The sequence below is a fragment of the Amblyomma mixtum genome, chromosome 4 (genome assembly GCF_055824585.1).
Source record: "Amblyomma mixtum isolate Tamu chromosome 4, ASM5582458v1, whole genome shotgun sequence".
NCBI lineage: Eukaryota > Metazoa > Arthropoda > Arachnida > Ixodida > Ixodidae > Amblyomma > Amblyomma mixtum.
In genome coordinates this window covers 73,024,124-73,049,373 of record NC_143015.1, presented here as the reverse complement: position 1 = coordinate 73,049,373, position 25,250 = coordinate 73,024,124, and the positions used below count along the sequence as shown (strand labels likewise).

At 46.3% G+C, this 25,250-nt stretch overlaps 1 protein-coding gene across 1 annotated transcript in view; it reads left to right on the top strand.

The window, feature by feature from the left end:
* The window catches only part of LOC149346994 (uncharacterized), a 125,567-nt gene that overhangs the window by 4,072 nt on the left and 96,245 nt on the right, over nt 1-25,250 (top strand). Inside the window, exons 4-11 of the mRNA XM_089541459.1 lie at nt 286-603; nt 1,020-1,123; nt 1,640-1,748; nt 2,497-2,684; nt 3,848-4,090; nt 7,699-7,877; nt 10,971-11,871; nt 12,610-12,650. Of these exons, the coding sequence (XP_089397585.1) occupies nt 286-603; nt 1,020-1,123; nt 1,640-1,748; nt 2,497-2,684; nt 3,848-4,090; nt 7,699-7,877; nt 10,971-11,871; nt 12,610-12,650 (2,083 nt within the window). The remainder of the gene's footprint in view (nt 1-285; nt 604-1,019; nt 1,124-1,639; nt 1,749-2,496; nt 2,685-3,847; nt 4,091-7,698; nt 7,878-10,970; nt 11,872-12,609; nt 12,651-25,250) is intronic.

The following is a 25,250-nucleotide window of genomic DNA, read 5'->3' as shown; positions in this document are numbered from 1 at the left end:
TTATAAGTGGCCACTGACAACATTTATTCATGTTCTCTTTCAGTCCTGTTAGGAGGTGCATAGAGTGCTTTGTGTTTCAAATAATGGAACCACCACCTGGCAATAGATTTTGTTTACTGGTGCGACAAAGGTAATATGGATGCTACATTAGCCTAGTAGGATGGCAAATGCCTTTACGGCAAGTGTAGCAATACAGACAGTAGTGTTTCAAGGCCGCTTGCCAGTCATGCGCTTGATGAGCACAAAGCAGACTGAGATGAATTCCATCGTGGCGCCTGTTTCCAGGACGAGACCTGTGGCCCTTTCCTCTTGGACTTCCTCGGGGCCGTAACCACGGAAACTCACCGCTCTGTGCCCGGCTCATTGGTCGTCTGGCACGACAGTGTGCTGCTGGACGGCAGGCTGGACTGGCAGAGCGAGCTCAACGAGAAGAATGCGTGCTTCTTCGACCTCTGTGACGGCATCTTCCTCAGATACGGCTGGACCGAAGGGATGTTGCAGAAGTCTGCGAGCCATGCTGGCAACCGCAAGAGCGACGTCTATGTCGGCATCGATGTGTTTGCACACAAGACAAAGCACTTTGGTGGTAATGAGGCAGTCAAGGTGTGTGCAGCTCAGCCAGTCCTATGTCGCCTCATTTAATTGACTCGGGATAAGAACTGAGTGTCGAGGGGATCGGTTAAAAGAGACACCAGTAGTTGTTGAGAGTGTGAAGACCACTGTGCATGCTCTTATATTTGCAGTGGGGGAAGTCAATTGCAGAAAAAAAATTTCGGTGCAAAAACAAACAACATTTCTAGCACCGAGGAAAGTACAGCAAAATAGTCGTGCTCCTATTTTTGCTTTGGAATTGATCATTGCTATTTCCCTGGTTGGAAAAAGTGCATGCCTTCTAGAAATAAGCAGATATAAGGCAATCCCTTTCACAAACTTCAAATTTTAATTGAATGTTTAGGCAATGTGCTCACCGCAACGGATGACTGTGGCAGCCTGCCTTGGTGACTCAAATTTTCTTTCAGGAAGTGGAAGTAGCTCGCAAGCATGGTTTGTCGTCAGCCATTTTTGCTGCTGGCTGGGTGTACAAGAACCAAGACAAGGTTGAGTCTGCAGCCACTCAGCGCCGGTAAGTTGCGCTGAAGGTGTCGGTTTCCTGTGCTCAGTGTGGAACGTGCACTGCAGAGTGTGATGCATAGCTAAGTGCCAGTTGTGGAATCACTTTTGATGTTGAGACTAAACCCTACTGCTAGCCGAGTTGCTGGATAGTTTGGTCTCGTATTTCGTGCAGAAGTTGCATGCTGTCTTCAGTTTTGTTTATTGCCTGTGTGTACTTAATTACTCTGCAGTTATGATAGACAGTAGCCCAAGACCTTTTTGTCACATTTAATGATACATTCGGTTCTATCACCTGCATGCTTGTTTTGTTTATAACAAAATAAACTGTGTTTTATCATCTTGGATAGGTTGAACTTTACACCAGTGAGGCTCAATTTCAGTGTAGAACATTGCTAGTGCCACGTGTTTCTAGAAATAGGAGAGTGTGAAGGAGCAGGATAACGGTGAGGCTTCCGCAAGACTTGTTAGGTATTATTATCTCGTGAGGGTTTATCTTTATTCTTGCACTGTGTTGCAACCTTTGCAGGTTCTGGGACTGTCTGCAATGCTGCTGTCCCGAGTGGTGTATTCGGACACTGCCGCTCCAAACCAGTTTCTGTCAGGGATTTGGCGAAAAACTCTTTAAGGCAGGCCAGGTCAGCCATTTTCTTTGCATCTGTTAACTGCATTAAAGGGACAGTCTACTGCCAGAGACGAAGATTTAAATACTGACTTATTATTGTAGATTTTCTCTTATGATGACAGTAGCATGGGCACAACTCAAAAGTTTTCGTAGGATTATTGCAAAGGTTGGGTCAGAACTTACAGTTGCACTCAGCTGTGTTAAAACTTCACGGCTGTCCTGGGAGTCTGGTTACGACGCCTGTTGTTGATATAATAAACTTCATTAGTAAGACTGAGGGCAAAACAATTTCACCTTTGTTATTTTTTCATGAAGAAACTCCGGAATTGGCTTAATTTTTTTCACTTGCAGCTTGTTACTGTTGTCTTTCTCATCATGACCTCTAATGTTTTCAAAAGGGCAGACTGCCACTATGCTGCAGGTGGCACGGTGCCACGGGCTATGAACTGCCCATGCCAACTTGGTATGCTACCTTGGATATAACGAACTATAGTATGCCACCTTTGGGATAACAAACTTTAGCTTGTTAAACTTTGATGTACTGAACCTAAGTATGCCACCCCAGATGTAACAAACTTTTGGATGTTAACCTTGGATATAACAAACCTAAGTAGACTACCCAAGTAAGGTACACAGCATTATAGCTTTCTGAATGTTAGGCGTCATAAGAAACAGCATATAAGGGAGGGCGCATTTTTCCTAGTCATGCGCACAAGTTACAAGCAGACAAGACGCTGCTCCACACGACCGCGTCGGTGCAGGAGGTGAGCTCCGTGGCCTGGTCCGACCTGTCCCAGCAGCAGCTGCAGCCTCGCGACCAGGGACGCTCGCTCTGCGACGGCTGCGGAGTGGCCGAGGTGTGCACGGAGTGGGCGTACAACGGAGGGGGCTGCCTCCTCCTGCGCTTCACCCCGGACACCACAAAGCCCGAGGCCAGCCCTTACTTAGGGTGAGGCAGCAGTTCTCTGGAACCCAGAGGAAGCAGGTCTTATGGCCCTGAAGACCTCATCAGGGGTGTCATGGGAGGGGGGGGGGGGGGGGGGTTGTTGCAGAAATGATCAACACTCCTTTGGGAGACGAGGGCTTTAGCCATGATCCCAGGTTCCATAATGGGAGTTCGTTAATACGGGGCACAGTTAATACAACCAAGCATTGACTGCTTCTTAAGCACTGTAAAAGCAGTACAGTGGACTGATTTCACAAAGTCCACTGTGCGTGCGTACGTTTGCCAGAAGCAGTCAAGTACCATGTTGGCTGTCCTTCACGGCAGTGTCTGTACGACTGCCCACCTTATTTCGTGCCTTGACTGGCATTAAGGGGCGCTGAGGAGCAGTTGAAGTTGGCTTGTATCGATAGATTAAAACCTCCTAAACACTCTTGCTGAAAACAAAGCTCTTGTAATGTAGAAAAGAGCTAGATACTAGATACTAGATACTAGAATACAGGTATCGCCGCCACAGGCCAATCTTGCTAGTGCAAGCGTGGTAATGAAATTGGAGAAAAAATACCACAGAATTCTCAGGCTGACAAACATGCATGAAGTTTACATGTTTGGATATTGAAGTATATAAGTTTTGTTTTGAAACTGCTTGTGCACTTTTATCACTTGAGGAAGACGGAAAAATGACAACCTGAATGTCAGAAACCAATGAAAACCTATACTTGGTTACGTGGTTAAGCGTGGTTACGTTTTTGACGGGCCTTGATTTATAACTGGGGAGCAGCAGAGGAGCTTCAAGTGCCCGTCTAAGTGTTGCTTGGATGAAGTTCATGCCGCGGCACACACCTGCGGTGAGGAAAACACCTGTGGCTAGCTAATATTGCACACACTCCAACGTTAAGGAACGCACCGCTCAGTGAGTTCGCTTCGTCAGCGTATGAACATGCTGAGCTGCGTAACCAGTGCTCTGAGGACTGTTATTACAGAATTTAAATATGTCCGTGCATGCAAGTCTCTGCTCATCAACAGAGCGTGCTGTTGGGCGAGTTGATTCGACATGAGTGTAGCAACTGGCGCCGAGACAGGGACGAAAAAATTTTTGGTCCTGTTCTAGGTTGCTAGACTTTCTCGCAAGGTAAGTGTCACAATCTGTGTGATGCGTTCTTTGACAGGTTGTTTGCCTGCGACATCCCATTGGGCTCCCTGAGTGTCAGCTACACCTTCCATGTGTACCCGGGCAGCTCTGAGACTCTTGACGTGGCACTCGTATTGGTGGTTGGGACAGCACTGGGAGAAAAAAAGAAGCTGCTGCTGGGTGCCACAGTCTTCATGCCTGAAGGCGAGGGGTGTGAGGCAACGCAAGACATTTCTTCTCAAAGTTCTCCTGGTGCTTCCAAGTCCTGCTGGCAGACAAGGTGTGTAGTCATCTTAATCATCAGTTGAAATTGCATCCTCTGCAGAAAAAACTTCAGGGGGCACTTTGACTTCTAAAATGCGTAGCGGCGAAAGCGTTTTCCGCACCACTTTGCCTATGGGACACTGGTGACGTCACCACTGGATTATGTCACACATAATTGATGACGAAGTAATGACAAATTACTAATTTGTGACTAATTACTGATTAATTACTAAATGTGAATTAACTGCTAATTAATGACTAATTAACACCACCACGCAATGCTTTTTGAGGAAAGGAAATGGCACTGTAATTCTCAGTCATCTCAGTGGACACCTTAACTGCACCTAACAGGAAGAAGAAAGAGGGGCTGTAATGAAGAAACTGAAAATTGTATTTGAGGAAAGGAAATTACCCAGTAACTGTCCACCTGTCAAAACTCAGACACTGAAAATTGTATTTGAGGAAAGGAAATTACACAGTAACTGTTCACCTGTCAAAACCCAGAGGCTGGTGCTGTAATTCTGTCATCTTGGTGGATACCTTAACTGCACTATACAGGAAGAAGAAAGGGGTGCTGTAATGAAGAAACTGAAAATTGTATTTGAGGAAAGGAAATTACACAGTAACCGTTCACCTGTCAAAACCCAGAGGCTGGTGCTGTAATTCTGTCATCTTGGTGGACACCTTAACTGCACCATACAGGAAGAAGAAAGGGGTGCTGTAATGAAGAAACTGAAAATTGTATTTGAGGAAAGGAAATTACACAGTAACTGTTCACCTGTCAAAACCCAGAGGCTGGTGCTGTAATTCTGTCATCTTGGTGGACACCTTAACTGCACCATACAGGAAGAAGAAAGGGGTGCTGTAATGAAGAAACTGAAAATTGTATTTGAGGAAAGGAAATTACACAGTAACTGTTCACCTGTCAAAACCCTGAGGCTAGTGCTGTAATTCTGTCATCTTGGTGGACACCTTTGCACCATACAGGAAGAAGAAAGGGGTGCTGTAATGAAGAAACTGAAAATTGTATTTGAGGAAAGGAAATTACCCAGCAGTAACATCCCTCCCTCAAAACCAGGACACATCTGTTGACAGTGCTGCTGACAGGGATGCAGACACTGCTGCCAAGACCAATTGCTAATGACAGCATGAGGCATTGAAGGCTTTCGCCCTAAAAAGGCCCTTTGTAGGGCTCCTAACCAGCAGTGGCCGGCCTTCCCCAGTGTTAGTCTTTCCCCACCTCAGTGACCACAGCCGGCTGTTTTCCTTCCCTTGAAAGCTATTCTGTGGGTTTAGTAGACCTCTGCATATCTTTTTTTCACATTGTACATGGCTTTAGGGAGGATGTGTTACCCTCTATTTCGATTAGAATGTCATTTGCTCCACTTTGATCACTAATTCACCTGCTCTCTTTCCTATCTCACAACTTCATCCGTCAGTTTTTTTTTTTTTCAAATACCTTTTGTACTGCTCTCAGTTTATCTTTAACCTTGTTTATTGGCCTCCTTGTTGCGGCCCTATAGGTGAGTCTTTGCAACTCTTGCGTATTTTTTTTTTAATGGATGTCACTGTAAGCTGCTGTTCATAACATGAGAGTTCCTCCCAAGTGCAGTCCAGCTCATCTCTATTCCCCATGAAGTTTGTTTTCTGTAATGTGGATTTGCAGACTAGAGTGCTACCTACCATTTTTAATCGTGTAGTGAACCCGCCCATCCACTTTATCATGAATTTAATTTCTAACCTCGCACAAAAAGTGCCCACCTCACTTTACTAGGCTGGTGTTCAGCATGTTCAGTTTGTCTTGCAGTGGGTGGCCGGTGCCGTCGACTATCACATACTAATTGTCAGATCGTTGATACCACAAGCACCTTTTGAACTGAGTGCAACAAGGATGCAACTTGTTGACCATGCGCTTTTGTTCGTGGACGGACAGACAGACAGTCGGGCGAATGGGCCGGATGGCAGGCAGCATGGCAGATTGGAATTGCCGAGTCCTGCTTACTTGATTTGCTTTTGTCATTCACCAGTTGTGGAAGAATCATTGTGGATATCATTGATTTTAAATTGGGTCTAAAGCGGGTGCCGCTTTCATGCCGACCGTTCTCAAACACCAGACAGCGATTTTCTCCTTGCTGTTTGATTTATTTCTTTTTTGTCTTCGCGAAAAGAAGCTGCTTGGCTCACACAAAGTTGCCACCATCGACTCTCTTTTTGTTGATGGTGGATCTTTGGGAAGTGAATTTCATGCTTTGATGTTTTCTTATGAAGATTTTTTTGCCACCTGGGATAACTTTCTCGTGTCCCGCCTAGCTGCCCTTCTTCCTACTTCAGTTCCACCCTGCATGAATATCTCGGCAAGGTTTTCGTTCTTCATCCCTGCATCATTGCCATCTTCCTCGATTAAAGCAGAATATCTGTCCTCGAGTGAGATCCTGAACGAGAGCACTTTTTTCCTTGCATCTGGCTCTGTTAAGTGCTTCTTTTTGACTGCTTTCGCCACTGCTTTTTAAAATCGGGACTAATTATAGATTTCTACACCACACCGAGCCTGACATCTTAGCATGCTGAAAAATTCCGCAATGCCGCATCTCTTGAAGTCATTTTTAGTATTTTCATTCGGTGTGTCCCAAGTCTACTTCCCATTTTTGCGTTTGTGGAAGGAGGAATTTTTTATTCTTTAGTTACTCTGTTTTTTCACCAAGAAACAAAAAAAAGGTGCGAGACCACTGTCTGTCATGCTTAATCCTTTCTGAACATTTTCGGATCTGTAATTTATTTGCTTTACTTACCAAAGTTAGCCGGCTTCTGTTGCTAATAGTGGAGGTGTGTAGTGAACCAGGATGACTGCCTTTCAGAAACCCCTGTTAGCTCTAGTGAAGACATTGTGCTCTCAGTCTACAATAGGAAATTATGAGTAAGTTTAAGACAAACAAGCTTGGGGATTACAGAACAAGGTGAAGTCACTCGCCCCCTGGCTTAAAGCAGGAAGTGGTCTTGGGGAGGAGCACGTCACAAGCAGAGCTTAGATAACTGGCGGTCTGGGTTAATGCAGTGGAGTGCACGAACATAAAGCCAAGCCAGTGGGCGGCAGTCAGGTGGGGACTTTAGGTTAGGCTATTTTATGGGACAGGGTGGCTGTGGATGGCTCAGACAGGGCTTATTGGATAGGGGAGGTAAAATCCTTTGTTCTGAAATGAGTGAATGGAAGTATTTCCCCAGGCTGCCTGCTGGACTGGGTCTCTTTTTTCTGCTTGAAAGCAGGCAATATTGCTGGAAGTCACTGACCTTGAGCTACTTCGTCCAGCACCACACTATGGCATCTCATGTGACCAGTTGTAGCTTTGAGATGTTAAGCACCATAATTAGCACATTTAAAGTCAGCTGCCTGTCACCTATCAGTTTGTTTTTTAATTTTTGCACACTGTTCATGCGGAAAGTAGTCTAGCTTTGTGGGGAAGCCCAACCCCATTGTTATCGAAATAGCTTTGAATATAAGAATTGGGCATCCAGATTGGAGGGCATAGACATCTCCTTATATTTTCAGGATGCAGAATAGTGCAATCCCAGTGCAGTGCCCAGAACCTTAAGGTGGAGTTATTTGAGAGCTGCCCGTCTTGCTTTCAGAAAATTCCAGGTGAAGGACACCAACAACGTGCCAAATGCCATTCTCGAAGAAATCGGCATCTCCTTTGTGTCTTTTGACGCATCAGTGGCCAGTGCTTGCCTTTTGGGCGAACTCATCATAGAGCGTGCAGCTGACAAGACTGGAAACAAGTCTGCCAATAACAGTTCCAGCGATGAAGGTAACTGCCAAAAGTTAGCTTGCGAAGAGTGGACAACTGGCACCAAAGGTTACTGTAATGACATGGGCATGAAGCCTCACTGAGTTAGACAGTTGCACCCAATTGCAACGAGTTTTCCCGAAAGAAATATTTAAAAAAAAAGATCCGTGTAAGGGCCGCACCCAAACTTTCCACGACCCATGCAGGAATGGCCTTCGAAATGCACGCTCCGTGTCGTCCGTGATCAGCTCCAGCTGCGAGTAACAATGTGCTTAATCTCGGAGGCCACGCACGCGCACAGGAGTTTTTAGGTGCCGCCCAAGGATGGCAACAGAGGCCGGGGCCATCATCGTCGCAAACCTTTTTTTCTGCCATGAGCTCCTGCTATCCATATCGGCATCAGTATCACGAGTTCCAGCCTTTTTGGGGCTGTCAAAGGCACAGGAGTTGTGGTATCGTGTTAGTTCACCGTAGCTGTGGCTTTCGTGTGCTGCCGCCGAGCATTGCAATTTTAGCATGATGGAAAACCACCTTAATAGCTACATGGCTGGGAGTTTGCTCTTGAACACGGCAAGCGTGCGGCGGGCTGGAAATTCGACATGGCAGAGAAGTGCGGCAGTTGCGACTGCGGCGTGCCTAAATTTTTGTATGTGACTCCAAGTGCCAATGTTTTCGTGGGCCAATGTCGGGAAAGTGTCCGGCTGGAAATGAAGCTTTTCAAACAGATGTGTTAAGTGAGCACCCCTGAAAATGGTGCAGAATTCGGCATGCGGCATGCGCGGCTTTTCCGCGCGGTGTCGTGCATGCTATGGGTCCGCAGTGGTCAGTTCAGCAAAAGCTTTGTTAAAACAAGCGTGGGTTGTGGAATGTGCATACGTGTTTTTTTTTTTTACCTGAGTTGTGGGTGATGGGGGCCTGCAATTGTGTAAATACAGTATTGACCACAGTGCCAAGGTCAGGGTGCTCCTATTATGTGTGAAAATAAAAAAAGTCAGATTTTTCGCAACTAAACTGGGGGTGCGCCTAATATGTGAGTGTGCCTGTTGTGCAAGTAAATATGGTAGCTTTGCAATTTTGCATGATTATTTGCAGTTTCGTAAAATATACCTTTTGAGACAGCAAAAGTGTTGATCTAGGTTTTCGCTTCAGGTGTGTTTGGCAAGCACTAACTTTGTAAGTTTAGACCGATTTTCAAATTCTGCGCTTCTCACTGTTGAACAGCAAATATCCTTATGGCCGTACGTGAACGTTCTTAATTGAATACTGTGCTCTCGTCAAGGGTTAATAGCAACTCAAACATTTCTTTCATCATGGAATTTATGAATAGGTATTACGTTCACTGAGTTTTATTCTGATGTGTAAATGTGATATGAAATCTTTATTGTAAATGCATCGTAGTTAATGGTACCAATTCTTTGTATTGCAGGTCAACTCTGTGCCAGATTGTTTTTAAAAAGTTGTCTTCCATTTTTCTTCTTAATGATGAACTATTTGAACTACAGCATAGACTGCTTGTAACATAGGTCGCGGGAGTCGTCAGGAAAATCCGCATTATCAGCGGTACCTCACTATATCAAATACGTCATTTTTAGACTCTTATTCACATGCAATTATGCTCAACCCACCTTTAGTTATGTCTTTGTCAACTTAATGCGCAATAAAGCACCAGATTTAGACACTAAACAAAAAATTTTTTCTTCATCAATGAAAAAATGCTGTTATCTTCATCTGGCGCCGAGCTTTCACCGCATTATGCACTATCTCATCTTCAACAGCGATCAGATGCTAGAAAGCTTTTCGCTCAAGCTCTTCGGCATGCAGTGCATCCTGAGCTTGCTGATGTAATCCAGTGCATCTCTGTGCGAAAGTTCCGGTGTGCTGTCTCCTTCGTCGTTGTCATCGTCCAGTATGTCCAATCGTCCATCGTGTATTTCTGTGCTACAGAAACCTTCTTTAGACCACTTTCAATGTCTTTAATGCTGCTTCGCTTCGTCTCAGGGGATAAAGCTTGCCGCTTTCTTGTGGTGGATGGGTCAGGCGGCATGGTAACTTAGCGCAGCGCGACACAAATGCGAGACAGGGAAACACGTTTGCCGGTAGCTAGGCGGCCGGTGAATGGACCACCCCCAGTGAATGGACTTTCCCAACGTTCCCCCATCTCGCCCTCTGAATGGGACCCACCCCATTACGACAGCGGCGGGGGTGCTCGGTCCCGGCCTTCACGGCGGTGCCCCCCCCCCCAAAAAAAAAGAAATGAAAGATAAGGCCGCTGGTTGCACTTCTTCACACTGTGTACCGTCTCTCTCTCTCTCCCCTATTTTCCTCCCCTCATGCGGCGGGTTTCATGGCTTCCTTCTCTCTTTTTGTAGAGGGTGAGGGCACCGTAGTGCGGGGCAGTGCGCTCCCTTCTCTTTGGAGAAACCGCTCTATACCCGGTGTTCCCTCATGCACGACCGCACACTAAGCGGTACGCTGACACATTGAACTCTATGGGAGACGTACTGGTGGTCACATAAAGCCGCATTATGTGCGATCCCACGCTATAGGCGGTTACGTTATAAATGGTCTATGCTGTATTTGCAACTCGAAATTTTGTCATCTTTATCTTGAATTCAGAGCAGGAAACAGAAAGCTGACTTTACGCAGTCTAGCGCGACATTGCAATTCACATTCACTATCTCATGAACCTAGCACCAGGCCAGGCCAACCTTGCGTTATATTGAAATTACTCTGGTGTTCGCATGCAATTTATGAACCGTACATGTTAAATTCTCTTTGTTTTAGTCTGATGTGCATGGAAACGGACATGAAGTCTTTGTTGTAAAAGTAGCATAGTTAATGGCTCCAGTCTCGTGTACTGCAGGTTATAACTCAGTGCTAACTTGTTTTTGAAAAAGCTGTCTTCTGTTTTTGTTCTTAACAATGAACTATTTGCAACCTCAAATTTTGTCACCTTGAATTCGGAGCAAAAAGGTTTGCAGAAAGCCCACTTTCTAAATTTGACTTTACGCAATCTAGCGCAGCATTGCCATTCACATTCACTATCTCAAGAACCTAGCACCAGGCCAGGCCAACCTTGCATCGTATTGAAATTACTCTGATGTTCACACGCAGGCTTGACCTCCGAAGGCAGCAGACAAGACGCTTCTGGACAAAATTCACCTGGAGAAATGTGCCCTGTGAGCCGCGGCACGACAGCTGCTGGTACCATTGAGGGTAACAGTAAGGATGAACCCAAGGTTAAAGAACTGCATGAGTGTAGCCACTGTGGCAAAGCCTTCAAGAGGAGAAGCACTCTGAAAGCTCACATCCGCACCCACTCGGCCGAACGTCCGTACCATGGCAGCTGCCGTGCCAATGCCTTCACACGAAAGGGGAATCTAGTCAGACACATGCAGCGTGCTCACAAGGACAACTGTCCTTATAATTGTGACCACTGTGGCAGCGCCTTTAAAAGAAAGATGAGTCTGGCCAAGCACATGCGCACTCACTTAGGTGAGCGTCCTTACAGTTGCGACTACTGCGGCAGCGCCTTTAAAGAGAAGTCGGGCCTGGTAGTCCACCTCCGCTCCCATACAGGAGAGAAGCCGTACCAATGTGAGTTGTGCCCCAGGGCCTTTACACGGAACACTTACTTGGCATCACACCTCCGCACTCACACGGATGAGCGTCCTTACAGTTGTGACTACTGTGACAGTGCCTTTAGAGAAAAGCGAGTCCTGGTCAAGCACGTGCGCACTCACACGGGTGAGCGCCCTTACAGTTGCGACTACTGTGACAGTGCCTTTAGAGAAAAGCGAGCCCTGGACAAGCACGTGCGCATTCACACGGGTGAGCATCCTTACAGTTGCGAGCACTGTGGCAGGGCCTTTGCAGAAAAGGAGAACCTGGTAGTCCACCTCCGCCGCCATACGGGCGAGAAGCCATACCATTGCAAGCTGTGCCCTATGGCCTTTGCAGATAGTAGAAACCTCAAGAAACACGTGCGGACCCACAAGTGCAAAAACCCTTCCTAGTGTCACTTATGCCCAAATACATTTGCTAGCATTGTGCAGTTTGAAAAAACACAAAGGGAACAGCAGCAGTGTACGGGGGAGAAGCCATACCATTGGAAGCTGTGCCCTATGGCGTTTGCAGAAAACGGACACTTCAAGATACATGTGCAGATCCACGAGTGCAAAAACCCATCCTAGTGTCACTTGTGCCCAAATGCATTTGCTAGCATTGTGCAGTTTGAAAAAACACAAATGGAACAGCAGCAGTGTACAGGGGAGAAGCCATACCATTGGAAGCTGTGCCCTATGGCGTTTGCAGAAAACGGACACTTCAAGATACATGTGCAGATCCACGAGTGCAAAAACCCATCCTAGTGTCACTTGTGCCCAAATGCATTTGTTAGCATTGTGCAGTTTGAAAAAACACAAAGGGAACAGCAGCAGTGTACGGGGGAGAAGCCATACCATTGGAAGCGGTGCCCTATGGCGTTTGCAGAAAACGGACACTTCAAGATACATGTGCAGATCCACGAGTGCAAAAACCCATCCTAGTATCACTTGTGCCCAAATACATTTGCTAGCATTGTGCAGTTTGAAAAAACAGAAAGGGAACAGCAGCAGTGTACGGGGGAGAAGCCATACCATTGGAAGCTGTGCCCTATGGCGTTTGCAGAAAACGGACACTTCAAGATACATGTGCAGATCCATGAGTGCAAAAACCCATCCTAGTGTCACTTGTGCCCAAATGCATTTTCTAGCATTGTGCAGTTTGAAAAAACACAAAGGGAACAGCAGCAGTGTACGGGGGAGAAGCCATACCATTGGAAGCAGTGCCCTATGGCGTTTGCAGAAAACGGACACTTCAAGATACATGTGCAGATCCACGAGTGCAAAAACCCATCCTAGTGTCACTTGTGCCCAAATACATTTGCTAGCATTGTGCAGTTTGAAAAAACACAAAGGGAACAGCAGCAGTGTACGGGGGAGAAGCCATACCATTGGAAGCTGTGCCCTATGGCGTTTGCAGAAAACGGACACTTCAAGATACATGTGCAGATCCACGAGTGCAAAAACCCATCCTAGTGTCACTTGTGCCCAAATACATTTGCTAGCATTGTGCAGTTTGAAAAAACACAAAGCGAACAGCAGCAGTGTACGGGGAAGAAGCCATACCATTGCAAGCTGTGCCTTATGGCGTTTGCAGAAAGTGGACACCTCAAGAGACATGTGTGGACCCACAAGTGCAAAAACCCATCCTTGTGTGTTCCCAGATACATTTGCTAGCATTGTGCAGTTTGAAAAACCACAAATGGAACAGCAGCAGTTTTGAATGAAGTTGTGGCACTCTTAGAACATGTTTTGTTAGCTATACTTTTTTTACCAACCAGCTCACAACACTTCATTAAGGCAGCCTGTGAAGCATGTGGCTAGTCAAGCCAATCTTTAACAGCAGTTTTCTGGAGTCCTTGTTGAGAAGCTCCTTGTCTGGAATTGCAATTTACATGCCCTATCTGGATCCTTTTTAAGTGTTTCGCCCACGAGAACGTGGTGCCTGTTGGAGAGGGGGGGGGGGGAGGAAGGTGAGTTAAGGGGGATACACAGGTCTTAGAAGGCCAAAAAATTGCCACAACATTATTTTTTTTAAATGTTATTTTCGAAACCTGCAGCTAATTATTCACCTATCTGCAAAGTTCTCTTGCTTCTGAGTTCAATATTTTAGTTGCAAAAACAATTTATACTGATGCTGTCAACATAATTTGCCCCGAAATCGACTCCCGCTATGCGCAGCTTCTATTCCAAGCATGCTACCAGAGCCATTTTAGTCTCATTTCAAAAAGCAGTTTTCTCCCAATTTTTCTCCACTTATATTGCATCTGTTCATTGCTCAGAAAGATGAGCAAGCCATAAAAATTAAGTACAATCCTGTTCGTTACTAGGGACGCGTGGCTAGTAAAGAGTGGTATCTAATTGACTGAATCCTGCTTTGCTTTCTGCTTGATGTGCATAGCCATGGTGGTAGTGCAGAAGCGAAGTGACGCTGTGTTTTTGCGATGTCGATGCAACAGACACAATGCATTGACGAGCTGTGAAATTTATTTTGTGCCAGACTTCAGCTTGGCAAGAAGTCAGTGCATTCTTTGATCAGTAACTTCAACGAGTGCACTGCATCGTGACAGAATGTCCAAGACAATGAGCGTCACGCATCTTGTCATGGGTACGCCGAACCCAAGGTGAGAGATTATAAAAGGTGTAACAATTGCACTGCTTGTTCTGCACTTGGAACGTTAGAGTTTTTCTTGCTGTTTCGTTGTTTGCCGACAATGGCGATGCAGAAAAACCGGCGTCCGGGCCGGTCTGCTGTTGTCATCTGCTTGCGGTGAACGCATTCCTGAACATAAGTTGTGTTCAGTGCAGACTTGAATTCTGTCTGTAGTTTTTGCCTTGAGTGAAATATGACTGCATTTTGATTGTGGGCGCGTATGGTGCTGTTCCCAGTGCTTTGGTATCTTGTCGATGGGGTGAAAGTGCTTTGCTGCACAGTGTACGATAGGTTACAAATAATGCAAAAAAAAAAAAAGATGTTGCTGTTTTCTGCACCTAAGGACAAAGAACTTTTGAAAGTATGAGGAAGTGCCATCCGACTTAATAATTGTTTGCAGCCACCTTTGGATTTCTTATATGAGGAGCATTTCAACCCTCACGTTGTGTCTGAAATATGGGAAGCCATGTAAAAGGGTCACATACTTGTATGTACACAAACCCCATTAATTCCGATTTCGTGAGACTGGAAGAAATGTCCGAGTTAACCGAATGTTGAATTATCGAGAAGGGCAGAAATAAACGCAACAAATAGCTCCACATCAACATATCTTTATTTTTCTGCCTTGTGTGGAAAACTTGCATCGCTACTACTACTTTGTGCACCTCTGCCAAATGGTCCAGTGTGCGCATGCGGTCTGCATAACCTGCACATACGCCTTCGAGAACACTCAGGGCCTCAACAGCATCCGTCGCAGTGTGACATAGCAGTTCATCACACGCGTAGTCGTCATCTTTGGAACTCGGCTGTTCACTCCCTACAGCTTCTTCAACGATTTCGCTGTCAGTGAGATGACCGGCAACGGCAGCGTTACTGTCGATTGTGACATAATCTCACATCTGAACATTAAAATGCTTTTATAGTCTCTCTTTCTTCCTCATAATTGGCGTCCGGTTCATCCACATAGGTGGTGTCAATGTTCTCAGTGAAACCACTGTGTTTGAAGCAGCTTACAATTACTGCAGGTGGTGTATTGCACCACACATGCACTAATATATGCATTGCACTAAGAAGAGGGATGTCATACTTTCGACCTGCTTCCAAGCATAACAACATGCGTTAAAGCACCTGCTTGCAGTACCGGGTTTTTACGTACTGAATTATTCCCTGGTCCAAGGGTTGGAGGGAAGCAGGGGTGTTAGGAGGCAGAAAGAGCAGCTCGATATTCTCCAGCCCTGACACGTTGTGTGCACTGCAGTTGTCAATGACAAGCAGTGCATTGTGTATTTTCGCACAAAAGCTGCGGTCTAGTTGGTGTAACCAAGTTTGAAGTATTTCAGATGTCATCCAACCCCTTCTACTGGATGAGTAGTCTATGGGTAGCTGTTTTATATAATAACCAGCAGCGGCAGCCGCTCCGTGCCGGTCATATTTACAGCAAGCAAAACTATCACCCTGTCCTTACTTCATTTGCCACCAACGCAAGGGCCTCCTTTAAAAGCGAGTGCCTTATCTGGCAGGGCCTTATAGATAAGTGCTGTCTCATCGGCATAAAATACGTTACAGGGCACATAAGTAGTGTGGCGCCTCGGAAGCTCAGTCTCCAATCGATCTCCACGCTTGCATCCACAGCACCTTTCTCGCCGCAGACACTGTGGAAGGCCAAATTATGCCTCTTCTTGAAGCGGTCAAACCACCGTTCTGGTGCACTGAAGCCTGTGATGTCCATCATTAGGGCGTACTTTTCTGCTTGTGCGTAGAAGAAGTCCGCTCAAGGGCAGCTGTGAATTTCACGGGTCCGCAATTCATCAAAGCAGTGCTTCCAGCTTCCGATGTGCTGCCGTTCAGAGTCTCTTCCGTTTGTCGGAGAACTGTTGCCCATCCTAAGCTTGCTAAATTTGAGCTTCTTTTTTGATGTACATAGTCAGTCGCATTTAGAGGGAACACGGCTCCGTGTGACTGTGCACACGCGGAGCACCATTGCGACGAAGCCAGTGGCAAACCCGTGCAAAGGGGCAGATGACACGAAGCACCACGTCGAGGTCCCTCTTCTCGTGCACCACTCTGCATTGATTCATGAACGGCTGAGAGGCAATGGCACTCTGCAGGTGCGTGGCCATGCGGAGCCGTATTCCGTCTGAGTGTGATTGACCTTGTACGAGCTCAGCGTGCTCCTATTGGTAGTGCCCATTATCAGTACTGGGCGAATGAAATGGGCAAGTAAAATGCCTGTTCTGGTCTTTTTCGTCTGGTCTTTTTATTTAAATTTTCAAAGTGAACTAACTTTCATTTGCATCCTCTAATTTTTATAATCCATATTTCACTGATTTGTGGAATGCCTGGTGAATTTATTTAATATATTATTTGGCACTGAAGAAAGCATCGTGGTGCCCCTTTAAAGACAGCAAGCCAGAGCAAAGCAAAAGTGTAGCATTGAATGCGAAACTCGCTGTTTTCGTCTCAAGTTACATCGAATGTGAACACGCATTCGACTATGTTAATGCTCGCTGATAGGGAATTGACTGCCTAGTGTACTATGTGATGAGCTTCATGTGCCACAAGTTGCTAAAGCTCATGTGATGTGCACCATATAGGATTGGTCTCAGTGAAACAGCTAAGATCATTGACAAGCCAGATGCAAAGCTGGTAAACTGCAAGTCTAGTTGAGGGCTGGTGCATCCAAAAAAGTCGATTTTTGACTTTCATCAGGTTCCAGAGGCAGAATTTCGAAAGAATTCTGAAAAGAGGGATATGCTTATGAGAAGGCGAGAGATGACATTGTCCACAGCTACGGTTATTGCTTCCCTTGCCTTGATCACAAGAAGACAATTATGGCACAGCTTTTTTATACCACATGTTAGTGCAAATGCTTCAGTGTTGCAGAGCAAGGAGGAGAGATATGAAAAGAAAAAAAAATTGGTTTTTGAGGAAAGCAAATGGCCCAGTATGTCTCGCATCTCAATGGACACCTGAACCGCACCATAAGGGAAGAGAAAAGGGATGGGGAGAGGTGTGTAATGGAAAGCTGTGGAATAGTTTACCACCTGGGGTTCTTTAGCGTGCACTGACATGCCACAGCGCGCGGTGCGAGCTCCAGTGTTTTGCCTCCATCGAAATGCGGCCGAGTTCGAACCCAGGAAGTCCGGATATGTAACCGAGCGCCCTAACCACTGAGCCATCGCGGTGGGTAAGAGGTATGGAGAGCATAGAACTCAAACCCGGAGTTAAATGTCTAAGCTTTCTTAATTGGATCCTTTCAAGTCGGTTGGCAAAGTGGAAATACTGTAGAGTTTGTAAGGATATAAGAACATGTTCACTTCACTTTCACTTCACTTTATTACCTTAAAGGCCCCCAGGATTGGGGGTATTACATAAGGGGTGGGTTACATTGAAAAATCAGATTAAATAAACAAAGAAAAAACGTAAGATACAAATATTATTCGCTGTTAAAGGTAGCAGTTAAACAGTTCGCAAATGTTGATGGGCAGGTGATTGCGGCGATGTCGTGTGGAAGGCTGTTCCAGTCCTTGGCTGAGCGTGGAAAAAATGACGATGCAAATGTAGTTGTACGCGTACATGGCCGGGCTACTTGAAGGGGATGACCAATGCGGAGGGAAATGCGTGCCGGCGGATTGATGTAGGGAGGACGACGAAGTGAGCTGAAATAAAATTTGTGAAACAAGCACATACTAGTAATACGACGCCTACAAGCCAGGGATGTTAATCCTGCCTCTGCTTTTAGTGCTGATATGCTGACATTATATGAATAGCACGAATGTATGAATCTTGTGGCTCGATTTTGTACTGATTCTAGAGAATTTATTAGATAATTTTGGTTAGGGCTCCAAATAGCAGAGGCGTATTCTAATTTAGAACGGACAAGTGATTTGTAGGCAAGCAATTTTAGGTTTTGTGGCGCATGACGTAGATGTCGTTTTAAGAATCCAAGGCTTCTGTTAGCGGATGATATGATTTTAGTGACATGCGCGTTCCAGGTTAGATCATTGGACAATGTTACTCCGAGGTAATTGTAAGTCTGAGCTAATTCTACCGTGACATGCGAGATTTTATAGGAGAAGAGGACAGGGTTACGTTTTCGGTGAAATGACACGACTTTACATTTATTGGGGTTTAGTTCCATGAGCCAGTTGTTACACCAGTCCTGTATGCTGATTAAGTCATTCGAACTGATCAGAGGCGTTGTTGATAGTGCGATAGATGACACAGTCATCGGCAACAATACGGACGTTACAAGAGACATGCGTTGGAAGGTCATTAATGTATATTAAAAATAATAGCGGACCAAGGACTGATCCTTGCGGGACACCTGATGTTACCGGAACAGAGCTAGAGGCTTGATTATTAACGTTAACGAACTGGGTGCGGTTAGCCAGGAATTCGCTTATCCACTGTAATATGTTAGGATGAAGGTTTAACCAGGACAGTTTTAGTAGTAAGCGTTTGTGGGGTACTTTGTCAAATGCTTTCGCGAAGTCCAGGAATATTGCGTCAGTTTGTAGGTTACAGTCAAGGTTCACATGCAGGTCATGGATGAAAATAGCCAACTGTGTATCGCACGATAGGTTCTTACGGAAACCGTGTTGAGCAGGATGAAAAAAATTTATAGAGTCAAGAAAGTTCATTATATGAGTATAAATGACATGTTCCATGATTTTGCATGGCACACTTGTTAAAGAGATGGGACGGTAATTAAGGGGTGATTCTTTGTTACCTGATTTGAAGACCGGAACAACCTTCCCCACCTTCCAATCACTGGGTATGCTACCTGTGGAAAGTGATTGTGCAAACAGTTTTGACAGATACGCTGCGGAAGCATGGCAAGTATTTTTTAGGAACTTGGGGGTGATATCATCAGCACCTGCAGAAGATGACATCTTGATATTTTTAATGATAGATATAATGCCGTGCACAGAAAAGATGATTGGAGGCATATGCGAACTCAGGTTGTCAGTTACGGTACAAAGTGGCATATCAGTTTCGTGTGTGAAAACTGATGAAAAAGCGGAGTTAAAAATATTAGCACATTCAATGCCACTGGTCATCTCACCAAGCGGGTTAGCAAGTGTGATGACCGGCGCCTGTTCGGGGTTTAATACTTTCCAGAATTTCCTCAGGTTATTTGTTAGAATCTTGGGGAGGTCAGTTTGGAAAAATGTTCGTTTGGCATCATGGATAGACTGCAGGTATGTTGACTCGGCTTCGTAATATTTCTTCCATGCACATGCACTCGGGTTACGTTTAGCTGCACGGAAAAATATCTTCTTTTTGTTTTCAAGTGTTTTCAAATGTTTCAAGTGTTTTTCAAAAATTTCAAATGAAATTTTCGTGCTGTTTGTCTTGTAAGCGGTGCTTTGTATTTGAAGTATTTGAAGCGGCAGAAGTATTTGAAGCTGCCGCGCTGCCACTAGTTCAAGGTAAAGGTCAAAAGCCGAATGCAGGTTTGCATAATTTGTATTGAGCTTGTGTATTTTGTATTGTCCTTTTGTATTGTGCATTTGTACTGTATTGTGTTGAGATGCCGAAAAAAAATCTCTTTCTCTGATAAAATAAAAGCTGAAATCGTTTTGAGCACCATTTTTTATTCCCAGATTATTAATGTGCAAACACACATACACCAAACTGTATGGCCAGGCTGATAACTACTATCAGCAGGTGTATCATCTGCTTTTCCGCAGAAATATGAAAGCAGATAACAAAATACAGAACAGGAAACGGAACCTGGCACGCGCACAACACTGTGTTTTGCCTTCTGTAAATATAAAAACAAAAGACCTACAACATCTTCAAAGAAACATGGGGAAGCTTCGTTTGTTGACTTCATCACCCCTGCCCTGTCTATGGCGCGCACGTGGGGGGATGACGTCGTTGAAACGTGCGACTGTGGGCTGCCCGGCAAAGCAACAGTTGCCTGCAAGTTTCCACTGCTTGCTTGCCAGCGCGGTTCTCATTGGTAGTACCCATTATCAGTACTGGGTAAGTAAAAAGCGTTTTCGTCTGGTCTTTTTATTTGAATTTCAAAGTGAAATAACTTTTATTTGCATCCTCCAATTTCAATAATCCATTTTTCACTGTTATATGGAACGCATGGTGAATTTATTTAATATATAATTCGGCAGTAAGGAAAGTATCGTGGTGCCCCTTTAAAGACAACAAGCCAGAGGAAAGCAAAACTGTAGCATTGAATGCGAAACTCATTTTTCTCATCTCAAGTGACATCGAATGTGAACACGCATTCGACTGTGTTTATGCCCACTCGTAGGGAATTGACTGCCTAGTGTACTATGTGACGAGCTTCATGTGCCACAAGTTGCTAAAGCTCATGTGATGTGCACCATACAGGATTGGTCTCAGTGAAACAGCTAAGATCATTGACAAGCCAGATGCAAAGCTGGGAAACTGCAAGTCTCGCGGTGGTGGTGGCGAAAAACTTTAATATTCAAACAGAGCTTGAGGGTTAAAAAAAAAACCCTGCTGCATGGTCGGTATCCTTAGTCCAGGACACTGCACGACGAGGCCCCGTCTCGCGCCCGCTTGACCAGAGCCCTTTGGGACTCCAGCGTGGAGCAGTTGAGGAGGGCAGTCTCCCATGCCTCTCGGGTGGGGGTGGGGGAAGGTGAGGATTCTGAGTACATGCCCACACCATGTGAAAGATATCGCAGATCTCTCCACAGTGCGGGCAGCGCCCATCTGTGTTCGGATCGAAGTGTTTTGCTATGGCAGGACAGAGAAGGGTTCCTGTCTGCAGGCGCCGCTCCTCCGCCTTACTCAGCCCCTTGGCAGGTGCCGGTTAGAGACAGTGGCTGTCGCAATGATGAGTTAGGATTTCGCGGAACCGCAGAAGCGGTTTATGAGCTTCTGAGCCAGGAGAGCTAGGATGAGGAGCCCGGTGTGTGAGCGCTCGGGCGGCCGCATCAGCGGCCTCATTGCCTCGTAGACCCTGGTGGCCAGGAGCCCAGATCACTTTTGTGCGAGTTGGATCGGTGAGAGCGCGTCTTAGAATTTGAGAGGCAAGAGGTGATATTTCGCCTGCAAGATAATGTTCACAGGCCCGGCGAGAGTCTGTGATAACCGTTTTCGATTTTGGATCGGCGGCAGCGAGAGCTATTGCGACTTCCTCCGCTCGTGTTGAATTTGGGGCCCGAAAAGATAGCCCATCGACATTCATTCCCCCGGTGGACTACAGCAGCCGTGAAGAATCCCGCGGGCGATGGCCCTGTGATATCCACGTAGTAGACGCCCTCTTTATATCCATATTGCCTCTCAAGCGTGCGAACCCGCGCTTGTCGTCTGCCTTCATGTGAACCCATGTCCATGTTACGCGGGAGCGGAGCAACCCAGAGCATGTGGCGCCACAGCACCGGGATGTTCTCCGTCCCCTCTGGTATGCATGTGTGTTGGATGTGTAAGCGGTTTAGCAGGCGGCGCCCAGGAACCGTCTGCGATAGCCACGTATATTGGTTCACGAGGTGGGCCTCCCGCAACTCCTGATAGGAGTTTACCACTCCCAACGCCTTCAGTTTGGCGTTGGAGGTAGCCACCGGGAGGTCCAGTGCTCGCTTTGTTGCCTTCCTGATGATGGCGTCAATGCGCTCATCTTGTTGTTTGGTGGTGCGTAGGTACGGCACGGCGTAGAGGATCTGGCTGGTCACGAAGGCATAGGCGAGCCGTAGCGCATCCCTGCCCCGCAGACCACCCCGCTTGTTTGAAACACGGTGAATCATGCGCCCTACCTGTTCACCTATGCTCTTGAATCTCCACCCTTCGTCTTACGTTGCTCACGGATCCATCTTGCCCCACACGTGTGGGCAACTCGGTCACCTGTGACACGTGTCTTGACTTATCTCTGGTTAGGAACACTACAAACACCACATGGGAGAACCTGGGGGATACCCTGGGCAGCGACCACTGCCTTCTCCGCATCACGCTTTTGGCGAAGGCAGCCCGTAAAAAATGGGGACAGGCGAAAATAACCAATTGGCAGCAATTTCGAACTCAGGACATCCCTCCCGTACTATTCTCCGACGGCTATGCGGAGTGGGCAACACAGGTCACCAACATACAGAAACAACACACGCAAACACTTCACACCACCGACGAGATCCCCGCAGTGGACAATCACCTCCTGCATCTTTGGGAGGCGCGCCAGAGCTTAACGAAACGATGGAAGAAACACAAGACGAATCGCAAGCTTAGAGCTCGCATTGCACAACTTACGGAGCAGGCTGCGGCATATGCCGCCCAGCTCACAGACACCAATTGGATAGAACGCTGCAACTCGGCAGCGCGTCAGAAGAGCTCAAAGGGGACTTGGCGTCTCTTATGCAGCCTCATCGACCCTTCTCAAACGAAAGGGGAGACGCAAAAACAGCTCCGGCGGGCTCTGCACGGGTACCAAGGTACGACGGCGCAACTTGCGGACACTTTGTGCGACAGGTATCTCTGCCGCACAAATGACCCGGTTGGGCCCGAGTACACGTACTCCGGCAAGCCAAATCAGGATTTAGACGTCCCTTTTGAGTTGCATGACCTTAAGGCGGCCCTGGCTAAAATGCGCCGAGGTGGGGCACCGGGTCGGGATCGCATAACAGTGAAACTGTTGGCGAACCTCTCCGACTCTGCATACCTCCATTTGCTACAATACATAAATCAGATCTGGGATGGTTGTCCACTTCCACTCGAATGGAAAACATCGCTTGTAACGTTCATCCCCAAAGCAGGTAAAGCCGTGACTACGGACAACTTGAGACCCATCTCATTAACCTCGTGTGTGGGAAAGCTCATGGAGACGATGGTTCGGGATCGCCTGTCTCCATACATGGAGGGTAAGGGCCTCTTTGCAGACACTATGTTCGGGTTCCGCCCGCACATGTCTGCACAGGATGTCCTACTCCAAATACACAGGGACATAATACAACCCACAACCATGCAACAAAACGACAAGGCCATTCTCGCCCTCGATCTTAAGGGGGCATTTGACAATGTTAAACATGGCACCATACTCTCTAACTTGAACACCACTAACTGCGGGGCGAAGGTCTTCGCCTATGTCAGAGACTTCCTCTCTGCGCATCAGGCACTCCTCCGGATCGAGGACGAGGAATACGGCCCGTACTCTATGGGTACACGAGGTACACCACAGGGGGCGGTGTTATCACCGCTCCTTTTCAACATCGCCATGATGCACCTGCCCGGCCGACTGGCTCAGGTGGAGGGCATAAAACACGCACTCTACGCAGACAACATTACAATCTGGACCACCGAGGGGAGCCTTGGGGAGATGGAGGACCGCCTTCAGCAGGCCGCCTCCATAGTCGAAGCATATGCTGCCGACTGTGGTCTCCAATGTGCTCCCACCAAATCAGCTTCTACACGTCAGGACAAACCACAAGGACAACACGTCTCTACACATATCTCTGTCGGGTGGTCCCATCAGAGAAGTGGCAGAGCTCCGGATCCTGGGTCTGTTCATCAATAACAAACTTAGGCCGGACTCTACTATAGCGAAACTCAAGTCTCGCGGAGGGCTGGTGCATCCAAAAAAGTCAATTTTTGACTTTCATCAGGTGCCAGAGGCAGAATTTCGAAATAATTCTGAAAAAAAGGGATGCTTATGAGAAGGCGACAGATGACATTGTTCACAGCTGCAGTTATTGCTTCCCTTGCCTTGATCACAAGAAGACAATTATGGCACAGCTTTTATATGCCATGTGTTAGTGAGGATGCTTCAGTGTTGCAGAGCAAGGAGGAGAGATGGAAAGGAAAAAAGAATTGGTTTTTGAGGAAAGGAAATGGCCCAGTATCTGTCTCCCATCTCATTGGACACCTTAACCGGACCATAAGGGAAGAGAAAAAGGGATGGGCAGAAAGAGGAAATGAAGAAAGAGGTGTGTAATGTAGGGCTGTGGAATAGTTTAAACCACCTGGGGTTCTTTAGCGTGCACTGACATGCCACAGCGCACGGCGCGAGCTCCAGCGTTTTGCCTCCATCGAAATGCGGCCGAGTTCGAACCCAGGAACTGCGGTTAAGTAACCGAGCACCCTAACCACTGAGGCACCGCAGCGGATGAGAAGTATGGGCAGCAAAGAACTCATACCCGGAAGTAAATGTCTAAGCTTTTCCAATTGGATCATCTTAAGTCGGTTGGCAAAGTGGAAATACTGTGAGTTTGTAAGGATATAAGAACATGTTATAATTTTCGTGCTGTTTGTCTTGTAACCTGTGCTTTGTTTTCCTTCATTTATCAGCGGCAGTGATTTTGGAGTGTTTTGATTTCTTTGCTAATTAAGCTTGTCATATGTGCCCAAATGAAGTTACGTGTGAAATACTGTGCAGCTTCAGTATCATGCAGGCAGATTCTTAGTCAGCCCTGTGCATGTGATGCATACATGAGAAACTTCTTCTTACTTTGTGAAGCATTTAAAGAATTTTGTTGATTTAATTCGTGGCTTTATTAAATAACACAGAAGATATCAGCGTCTGCTTAGCTCATAACAAGACGTACAAAATGAGCCAGTTATGCACCTTCCCTTCCTCAAAACCAAGAAAGTGTTTATACTGCGAATAAGATTAAACAGTCCAGTTCCCAGTCTAGCCTTATCCCTTTTCTATACCCTTCACTGGATCTCGGGAAAGACTCATAACTGGCTCACATTGCCGGTGGACATATCAACCGCTCTGCAAAAGAAAAATATGAACGCCGACTAAACAGCAAACTAAATTGGGCAGCAATGAGTAAATAACGAAAATATAAGATATATGTTTTCCGATAGTTCTCGGTGTTTACCATTTAATTGTTCTCGTGGCCTTCAGGCTATTTAGCTTGTGAGAAGCGTTGGGAATTCCAACAATTCACTTGCCACCAGGCCGATAAAAGGTGGATTCTTGTAGTGATCGGTCGTCCGTAATTCATCAGACCAAAAAACATTAAGGGGATTTAGTCCAACACGGCGAGCAGGTTGTCGGGGCAGTGGTGTCAACATCTGTGAGCAATTTGAGCAGAATCTGATAGCTTCCATTTTTGTATTACAGGTGAAACTTGGAATTCTTGGCATAGTGTGTAAATGTCATGCATGCAGGCTTGACAGTGAATCGGTCATGCCCACAAAACACAAAAAGTG